Source organism: Egretta garzetta, unplaced genomic scaffold (genome assembly GCF_000687185.1).
Source record: "Egretta garzetta isolate BGI_Z169 unplaced genomic scaffold, ASM68718v1 scaffold56, whole genome shotgun sequence".
In the NCBI taxonomy this organism is placed as follows: domain Eukaryota; kingdom Metazoa; phylum Chordata; class Aves; order Pelecaniformes; family Ardeidae; genus Egretta; species Egretta garzetta.
In genome coordinates, this window is record NW_009260182.1 from 13,528,900 (window position 1) to 13,539,077 (window position 10,178).

Consider the following 10,178-nt stretch of genomic DNA (forward strand, 5'->3'; position numbering starts at 1 on the left):
TGGGTTTCTCCTTCTCCGTGGGGCAGAGGGACACTCGCTGTCCTCTGGGCCCCCTGTCACCTGGTGGCATTGGCCTGTCCCCATGTGAGTTCCAGTTGGCCCACAGGACATGAGAGCCTGTCGCAATCCGCTCCCTCTTTCTTGAGTACTCCGTGGGGAACTGCTGAGGACCGGCCTGTCTCTTGGAGGGGAAATGGAGGCTGCCTTCGGATCTTGCCCTTTTCCAGGGGCCTCCTCCTGTGCCTCAGCAGGGGACTTGGGGCTGTGGTGGAGCCCTGGGGTCCCTTGCCTCCCCCCCTCACATGTGGCAGTTCTTGTTTTGCAGGTGCAGCCGGGTGTGTAGCAACGTTGCTCCACGATGCAGCCATGAACCCTGCCGAAGGTAACGATGGTCCTGGCCTGCCGGGGAGGGGAGGATCAGGGGCTGCCGGGGCCGCTCAGGTCCCCTCTGGGGCACAGAAGGTGCTCTCCTCGTTGTTCACCCAACCGCAAGGATCCTTTCGGGGCCAGTGGCTGGGGCTCCAGTTAGGGAGCCCCGTGGCTGCCCGTTACAGAGGGGGTAGGTAGAAGAGATTAATTCTGGGGAGCGCAGCAAACCCCAGCTAAGGAGGAGCCAGGAGGGCACCAGCCTTTTGCCCAGGGATTTGGCTTGTGACAGTTACCTGGAGCAGGAGAGAAGGCAAGAGAGACGCAATCCGTACTGTTGAAGTCGTTCCAAGCGTGTGTTAATTGGGCATTGCTGTGGTGAGATCTCAGGAAGATGTGGTATGGTTCTGGGCCTGTGTTCAAGAAGAGAGTTGAAAGAATGGGGTACAGAAGGCGTGCTAGAGAAGTCAGGGTAAGGGAGGTCTTGTGAAATGTCTGGAAGATACTGCTCTTGTGGAGCCTGGTATGTATGAAAACTGCAGAGGGAGTTTGTAATTAAAGTCTGTGAATGTGGTGAGAGAAGGGGGAATAATGAGAAAAGGCCAGTCATGAACATTTTTTTTTTCCTCTTAAAACTGGAGAGGTCGTGACAGTGCAGGCTCCAGTTGATCTGCGCCCAGCAAGGCTCCTGCCTGCCCATGGCCTGGCTGGGACCCTGAGGAGCAGGCAGCTGCGTGGCCGGGCCGTTGTCATTCCTCCCATGGAGCTCGACTCACCACCGCTGTCGTAGTTTGTAGTCGTATCGGTTTTGACTTCTTGTGGTCATGTCAAGATGGGGGGGCAGGACAGTAACAGGCTGCATGCTGGGCTCTCCTGCCCCGCATTTGGATGAGTTGGGAGGGAATTGGCTTTTGGTTCTTGTCTCGGAGTGGCTGCATTTCGGCAGTGGCTGCTAACGATTCCTGGCTGGTGGGCTCTGCAATGTGCTGTGGTTATTCTGGGCTGCAGCAGGGGCGGCTGGGGCGGGACAGGCTCATCCAAACAGAGCTGTCTGGAAAATAAGAGAATAGATGCAGAGGGGATTCTCCTGACTGCGTGGTCGCTCTGCGGCGGTGGATGGGGAGGTGTCAGTCACTTGGGAGCAAGGGTGGATCTGGAGTCAAAGCACCTGGGTATTGGGGTGTTCGCTGGGGTTGTGGTAGCACTGAGGTTTGCAGGTGGATATGCGTGTGTGTGACGGTGATGCCTCAGCAGGCCCAAGTTGTCAATCATTAGCTCTTAAATGAGCGTGACTAAACTCCAGGCGATCGCAGGAAGCCTGGCTTCGTGCTTAACCTTCCCCTCTCCTCTTCCCCTCCACGCCTGGGTCCTGGGTGCTGCTGCTGGCTGCCGATGTCCATCCCAAGTGGTCAAACAGAGGATGCAGATGTACAACTCGCCTTACCAGCGTGTGACGGACTGTGTGCGGGCTGTGTGGCGCAACGAAGGGGCCGGAGCTTTCTACCGCAGCTACACCACCCAGCTCACCATGAACATCCCCTTCCAAGCCATTCACTTCATGACCTACGAGTTCTTGCAAGAGCAGCTCAACCCCCACAGACAGTACAACCCAAGCTCCCACGTGGTCTCCGGAGCCTGCGCGGGGGCTGTCGCTGCTGCTGCCACTACGCCTTTGGACGTTTGCAAAACACTGCTCAACACCCAGGAGTCCCTGGCCTTGAGCTCCAACATCAGCGGACACATCACAGGCATGGCCAATGCCTTCAGGACGGTGTACCAAGTGGGCGGCGTGACCGCCTACTTCAGAGGGGTCCAGGCGAGAGTCATTTATCAGATGCCCTCAACGGCAATTGCCTGGTCTGTGTACGAGTTCTTCAAATACATCCTCACCAAGCGTCAGGAGGAGCGTCGGGCTGGGAAGTGATCCAGAGCCAAATGCTGTTCCAGACCTGCATCACCTCCCCTCCTGGTTTGTCTTCTGACCCCTCTCCCTTTCGGTTTGGTTTGTGTTGAAGAGAGGGGGCAGCAAAGCCCTTCAGGGCTTAGCGATACCGTTTCTTGCCTGTGGCTGCTTGCAGCTCTGCTGAGGCTGCACAGCTTGCCCTCTCCCAGGGTCCTCCGAGATGTCCCACTGGGAGCTGCAGCCCAGGTCACGTCCCCTGGCACTTCGGTGGAGCTGTGCTCCTGTCCTTCCCTTGACCAAAACCTCCTCTCGCACAAAGCTTGCCCCTTCTCGGAGGGGACGGTGGATGTCCTGGCCTGCCTCTGGCAGGGCCAAGCTGAGCTCGCAGTCGCCAAGGAGAGGGTGGCGGCACTGCCCGGGGTGCTGGGGGCTTTGTCTGGCTTTTGGCTGGAGCGAAGTGTAAGCCTTGCCGTTGTCTTGTAGCACGCACACGTGATGCTGCCTGCCCCGGTGGTGGTGTGGGGGGAAGGATGGCACTTGAGGAGGGGAGCCTGTAGGTTTGTTATTGTTACTGCTCTTGACACCTCCAATAAAAACAGTTCTGCTCTATCCTCATGTCCCCTTCTTAGTCCCGCATGGCCCAGCTCCCGGCACCGTGCCTTTCTCGCTGTGCCCGGCACTGAGCACTTTTGATGGGTGCCAGAGAGGAAGGGAAAAGGGACCTGGGGGTGATGGTGGGAGGAGGAGGCCTGCCTGGCCTAGCCACCCTGGCAATGTGCAGGGAGGTCCCCATTCCCTTTGGCTCGTGGCCCAGCCTGTTGCTTGCTGCTGGCACGGGCTGTGACCCGAATAGAGAAGCTGAGGTTTACACCAGGCAGTCATGCACCCCCAGTCTGACCGAGGCTCCTCAGGATGCCTCCAGATCGCTCCAAATGGAGGCCCTGGGTTGTTTGTGTTGAGAACAGCACGGGAATTTCGGCACGGAGGCTGGAGGGCTTTGTGCACCTCGCACAAGATATTTGGAGCTCAGCAGGGCTGTTGCCTCCTCATTTTGAGTAATTAAACCAGTTTGTGCCTTGTTGGGCATGTTAAAACTATCAACACACTCAAAATGCTAGTATTTTGTCTAATCTAACAATAGTTAATAGAAACGCTTTTTTTTTTTACCATTCTGTTAGCTATCTTGATACTGAATTCTTTTAGGGTCCCACCCAGGTCTGGACCTGCAAACCAACCTCGACGGGTGGTGTGCTGAGCACGGAAGTATCTCCTATTTGCACTGACTTCCCTGGAGCAGCACTCTGGGTTCCTCGAGGCAGGTGCCCATGGGTGATGCCTGGCTCTTGCAGGATGCTCCCAGAGTGCCTGCAGGAGCGGCATCCGTCGCACGGTGCCATGCCCAAAATAACTCCCTGGAGGAAATGCATTCACAGCCATGGTATGTGCTACTGGCAAGCATCTGGGTCAGCTCGGGGCTGCTCCAGAGGATCCACCAGCCTGGCCTGCACAGAGGGCTGCTGGGGTGAGCTGTGGTGCAGTGTAAGAGGGGCTTTCCTGCAGCTGGAAAGGCTGCTGGGTGAGCAGGGGGGACGCACAGTCCTTGGGGGCATTGGGCCCCAGCACTGCCGAGGGGCTGGAGGATAGGGATCCCCATGCTGCAGGGCTGGGTGCTTGATGCCCTGCCCAAGCCCCAACCTAGTCCCAGCTCCACCTTTCCCTTAAGCATCTCTCTTGTCCCTGGTTCCTGAGGGTAGGTGATGGATGCCAAGCGACCCCCTGTGGGATATTTGATGGCTGCCCAGCAGGTCTGCATGTCCCTGGGCGCAGAGTGGCCACAGCTGCTGCTCAGCAGCCCAGGCCCTCCTGGGTTGTGTGCCCATCCTGTGCTTCCTGGCCAGGGCTGCAGGCTCCTGGTCCCTGCTTTTTTCTGTACAAGTAGGAGGATGAGAAAATCCTTAAAGAAACAAAAGCCACCGGAAGGCGGGAGCCTCCAGTTTTCCCACCATTTCAGGAGCTGGGGCTTTAAGAAATAGCCTGAGTATTGCAAGATTTGGCAGCCCTGCAGCTCCTCCACCCAAGAGGGAGAAATTGGAGAAGCAGAAATGGCTGGGAGAGACCTGGGGAGGATTAGCTTGGCGGGCAGGGCATTAGGCCGAAGACTGGTACAACTGGGCTCTGCTACGATGGGTCTCCCCAGAAGCCAAAAGCTGTTGGCAGCAGAGCTGCAGCTTTGCTTTTAGACCTCACCACGGACCAGGGCAATAAGAGACCCCACGGAGGGAAAGGCATAAACATGGGCTGGGGAGAGGTTCACGCTATTAAATCCCTCGGCTGCTGGAAGAAGCTCTATAAATGTCAGCAGGCGAAGGCATGATTGAAAGTGACTCCAGGATGTTTCCAGGAATAACTGCCCACAGAAGTGCTGGGGGAGGGAGCGAGACCCCCAGGAACGGGGAGTTGATAAGTCAGCACAGCACAGAGATGCTGCCATGTGAGCAGTTGGCCCGAGCGCTCCCCTGGCAGGGGCGCAGCCTCTCTGATCTCCCAGCGCTCCCCCAGCTTGCCCAGCAGCAGCTGGATGTTGCCCCGTGCAGGCAGCAGCAGCCCCAGGGACAGCAGAGCCACTGGGGGGGTTTCCAGATATCCCTTGGGCCAGGCCATGAAAGACTGGGAAAGTCCTCTGTCCTGCTGGTGTCTCCATCCCCTGAGCTGAACCTTTGCCACAGACCAAGGGTGGCCGTGGTGGCACATGGCTGCTCCCCAGCTCTGCAGAGGTGGGGTGTCCCCTCGCCAGCCGGCCCATTTCCTCCAGCGCCTTTGGTGTGATGAAATGCCCAGAGGTAACAGGGTTATTGGCTGGTTCAGCTACAGCTGCTGCCTTTCCAAAGTCTGATAAGGTCTCGGCGAAGCCATGCTGCTCTGGGTCTGTCCTGCAGCCTCCTAGGTATTTGGCTGTGCTTCGGTTGAGATCCCTCCTACAGCCTCTTCTAAGTAAAGACACTATTTTTGGCTTTCCAGCAAAGAAGCCACTCTCAGCCTGGCAGAGTTTTGGAGACAACCCCTTTTTCCTTTCAGCTTCCTGCAGGATCCCCGGCCACATCCAGTGCAGGCAGGGATTTGCTGCCTTGCCTTCCTGTTCCCAATTGCCCCTCAAGCCCTGTCCTGCTGCTGGTGCCTGGTGGGGGGGTCTCAAGTGGGGGTGAGCCCCACAGCCCCCTGAAGCAGGCAGAGCTCTGGGAGGTAGATCTGGGGCTGCTGCAGCTCTGCCGTGGCAAGAGCCCCAGCTATTTCAGACAGCCCGGGTCTGCCATGCCAGGAGCAGCTCAGGAGGCCCTGGCCACCTTCCTGGGGTAACTGGAGACGCCTGCACTCCCTCAGGTTAAGGGCAGGGCTGGGGGCTGAGTTGCATTTTCCTGCTAGAGAGGAGCTTGGGGGGTGTCATCTCTCCCAGAGCAAGAAGGGGAGATCCCCCCAGTGTGCCTGCCCTATGCCTTTGGCTCCAGAGCTGCAGTTCGGGGGCTGGCAAGAGGGGCAAGGGCACTGCCCTGCCAAGCCGCATCCCTGCCCCTCCTCTGGGCTGGTGCCCTGGGCTACCCTGAGCTTTCCTGCTCCCCAGCCCCTCTGCAGCGGGTGCCTCGCAGCCCTGCTTGGTGGGAGGAGGTGGTCGGAGCCCATGGGGAGTGCAGAGGTGGGCTCCCAGGCTCCCTCCAGCCCTGACTCGCCCAGGCTCTGGGATTCCTCAGGGCTCTGTCAAACCCCAATAAAGTCGTACAAGTTCTCATGACCCCACGGCCTTGCAGCAGTGGTAAATGCGGGCGCCAGGGCTGCCTGGACACAGAGCAGACGTTGCCTCTGGTGGGCCCTGGGAAACCCTCTTCTGACCCATGTTGCTGCCTGGCTTAAACTGCTGAGAGACAACCCCTAGCTGGGCTGGTCCCAGCCTGCCTGGCTCCGGCCAAGCATCACAGCAGTGCAGGGAGGCAGGGAATATAGACTGAAAGGTAAAGCCATGGCTGAAAACCTGCTTTCTTGGCTGTAAAGAGCCACCAGAGGAAGCAAGCTCTGTGGCTGGGCTGGGACTGCTCTCAGTATGTTTGGTTTGATGGGGAGGTATTGGTAATGCCCGTACTTAGCACAGGGTTATGTGACAAAGTGCCCTGAGAAGGGGCTGCAAAGCAGCCCTGGGAAGATGCTGCCCGGCCGGAGCTGGGGTGTGGGCAGCCAATGTGGGGCACTGGGGAGGTGGCAGAGGGGGGAGAAGAGCCGCTCCTGGGCTGGATGGGGATGGCACGGGGGTAGCAGCAGGAGTCACTCGCCCACGGGTGAGGACAGCGGGGACAGCTCAAGTGCACTGTGACACTAGAGCCTGCCCTGGGATGGGTCTCAAAAGCAGCTGAAGCAAGGGGCTGTTTGAGGAGATGGGGGCTCCAGCCCTGATCTCCCTGGCCCAGCATGCCTGCAGGTGTGGGCAGTGCTAGCCACAGAGAAACCCTGCAATTCCCCCAGGGCACTTACGCCACAGCCGTAAGAGCCTTCTTGGCAGGGCACAGACTGTGTCTGGCATGGCTAGGTGGGTGCCAGGAGAAATGCAAACCCAAGCAGCCTTCTCCCCTGTCCCCAACACCTTTGGGTGCCCATTAGACCTGGGCAGTATGTTGCCTGGAGCATTGCCAAGGGCTATAAAAAGGGAAAAGAACAGGGAATTGGGCCAAAATTGGGCCTTGTCTTCAGCTAGGACACAGCTCCCTCTGGTGAGGACACAGCTGTAAAGGGCACCAGGCACTGGACACCGCAACCATCAAAAATGTCCTTGGGCAAGGATTTGCAGGGGGCAAGTGCGGCAGCTGGAGGCTGTGGGCAGTGCCAGGGCATCAGGAGCTTTAGGGGTGGCTCCTGGCATCAGGTGAATTGCATTGCTTTGGGATGGAGAAAATAATCAGAGCTAAAAACCTGCTGGGTCTCTCACAAAGATGTGCTAGATGCTTGTGCTCAGTTAAAAAAAAGCAACCACAGAGAGCAAAACATTGCTCACCAGAAAGGGGCTTGCGTGCTGGCTAGAGGCTGGGAGGGGACACCGGCCCTGTCCCCAGCCCTCCCACCGCAGTGGGGGCATGCGTGGGTGCTTTCCTTTCACTGCCTGTACAAGCCCCAGCGATGCTGCCTGGTGCAGCAAAGCTCCTGCCTGTGTCAGGAGACCCCAGCTCCCACAGAGCTCACCTGTGGGGAGACACCAGTGCGCACGCAACCAGCCCAGCCTTCCTGAGGCCCAGCATGTCCCCCTGCTGTCCCTAGTGCTGGGGACACGATGCCAGCGGGGGGCAAGGGGAGGCAGCCCTGTCCACATGCTCTGCAGCCCTCCAAGCCTTCCAAGGGGGACTCAGGTACCCCCAAATCTAGCCAACACCAGCGTCCCTGTGGCGTGGGGTGGCCGGGACAGAGGGGTTCCTGTCGCTCCTTGTCCCTGTCTGCTTGCCGATAGATGGCGGTGCCGTATCTCACTTGGGGACAATGTCCCAGCTGGCAGCCCAGGGGACCTGGGGCTCCCAACCAGCACCCTGCCAGCAACAGGGACCCCCCTTGCCCCAGCAGCATCCGCCTGCAGCAGCCCCAGGCGTGGCAAAGGGTCGTCCCCAGAAAAGCAATGGTGGATTTTATTGCCCAGGCAGGGGAAGGCGTCAGGGTGCAGCCGGGAGGGGCTCCGGCAGGGCCTGGGGGCGGCTCTGGCCTTCAGCAACACTCTGCTCTGCTCTGCTCTGCTCTGGAGGGGATGAAGATGCTGGTCCCCTTCTCCAGGGGGGGATCACCTGGATCCCTCATAGCAGCACTGTGCCCAGTCTCACTGGTGCAGGGAGGGGAGAAGGAACAGCTAAAATATGCGAGTCAGGTGTAGTCATCTTGTGATGCACGGGACAGGCTGGAGGACCGGGGAGGGTCTGCAGCCATCAGTGGCTCATGCATGGAAGGGAGGCAGGTCCCTGGCCCTTGTGCTGGCAGGCTAGTAGTGGGAGAAACTCTCACTGGAGGCTCCACAGTACAAGTACCGATATTTCAATTTAATTACCTAGTCCATGGCTGGCCATAGCTTCCTTGGCACTGGAGAGGACTTGTGTGACAACCCCACATTGCCATTGCCAGGAGGAGCTTCCAGCATCTCCTGCACCAGCTGCCAGCTGAGCACTGATGGCTCTGCAGAGCCCTGGTGGCCAGGCAGCCTCAGCAGCTCCCAGCTCGTGGTGCGGGGCGGCTGCGGTGGGAGGCACGGCAGAGCAGGAGCTGCTGCTCCAACCCAGCTCCATCCCAGAGGGGTGGGAGCCGGGCACCACCCCAGCACGCATCTGGGTCCCCAGGCTCCCGGCCCCGAGGCAGCAGGAAGTGGCTGTGCCCAGGCTGAAGTCAATGGGAGCAGAACACAGCGAGGTCTGCCCAGGCCCACGGGCAGCCTGGCCACCTCACTGGGAGCAGGGGTCTTGGTCTGTGCCCAGGCAAGCTCCTTGCTGATGGCAGCAAGTGGGTGGTGAAGAGAGAAGGTGGTGAAGAGAGAAGGATGAAGGGCGCAAGGGGGAGGGATGACCATGGCAGCGAGGAGGGAGGAATGGAAAAAGATGTTGGGAAGGAAAGGAAACCAGAGCACATTTGCAGTGCTGCAGAGGGAACAGCACTGCTACAGCATGATCCTGGGCATGACGGAGAGGCCAGTTAGGACTGGGGTTTGGATAGAGCCTCCCTGCGAACCACTGGACAAAGGCAAGTTCTGCCCATGGGCTCCTCCTTGGCCAGGAAACCAGAATGAAAAACAGAATTGGAGCTGGTGCACAGAGCAGACCTGAAGCCTCGTTGTTAAAGCCTGGCTGCCGCCCCAGTCCCTCCTTTGCTTTAAGTCAGCGAGCGTGTGGTTTTAGAGAATCTTGTGCCTGTCCGAAATCAATCGGCACTTTCCCTTCCGGACTCCCAAACAGCAGTAAATCCCCATTTGACCAGGAAGAAGTAACATGCGTCCTCCGCCCCTTAACCATGGCCCTCCCCATTCCTCCCTCCACAATGTCCCTCTGGCTGCACCACCGCCACAGCAGGACCATGCCGGAGGGATTTCCACCAGCACCCTGCACCTCTCGCCTCTCACCCCACCAGCGGCACCCTGCTTTGCCCCGGGGCACAGGGGACGGGGTGCGTCCTGGGCGGGCGCTGCCTCCAGCGCGGCCACGCAGCGACTTCCCTCCATTGTGTCTCCCCTCCCTGGGCAGCCCATCCAATCTGCAGTCTCCCACCATCTCCCTCCCACTGGCCTCTGCCGGCTGTTCCTCCTCTTTGGAGCGCTTCTGCCGCCCTGCTCCGGGCCCTCCAGCACCGCCGGCACTTTGTGCCGCTCCGTCCTCCCCATCAGCTTGGGGCCTTTGGGCAAGAGTCTGCAGAGGGGTCCCTCCCACTAACCCCCTGCCCTCCCCCCAGTCTGAGCTGGTGGGACAGCTGGGATCTGTCCCAGGAATGGAGCTCGCTGTGGTGGACATCTAGAAACTTCCACCGCCGTGCCACATCGGCCTGCAGCCAGGCCTCTTGGCGTCCCCCAGCTGGGCGCTGCTCCAGCTCTGCATGGGGAGCGCGGGGCCGGGGAGTGCACACGGCTGCCACCAGGCGTAAGGGGGGTGAGCACAATACTGCCTGCCTGCCGTGATGCTGGGTGCTGTTGGTGCTTGGTGATGCTGGTACTGCCTGGCATCGCCTCTTGCAACGCAGCCGTGGGGTCCCCGTGTGCCCCTTCGCTTTACTTAACTGTCCATGCTCCAGAGACTGTGGCCATGGACGTGGGCAGTGTATCCCACGCCAGGGCTCGGGTCTCGGCCAGAGCCTCTGGGTGCTGCTGCGGATGCAGTGGATTTCTATCCAGCTGCCACGTCCTCGGAGGGGACGTTCT

At 59.5% G+C, this 10,178-nt stretch overlaps 1 protein-coding gene across 1 annotated transcript; it reads left to right on the forward strand.

Annotated features, from left to right (window-relative positions):
• The first annotated feature begins 6 nt into the window (after positions 1-6).
• SLC25A28 (solute carrier family 25 member 28) lies at positions 7-2,845 on the forward strand. The gene is made up of 2 exons (XM_035897328.1): positions 7-382; positions 1,773-2,845. The coding sequence occupies exons 1-2, from the start codon at positions 367-369 to the stop codon at positions 2,288-2,290; spliced, it is 534 nt and encodes a 177-aa protein (XP_035753221.1). The 5' UTR covers positions 7-366; the 3' UTR covers positions 2,291-2,845.
• The last annotated feature ends 7,333 nt before the right edge of the window (positions 2,846-10,178 follow it).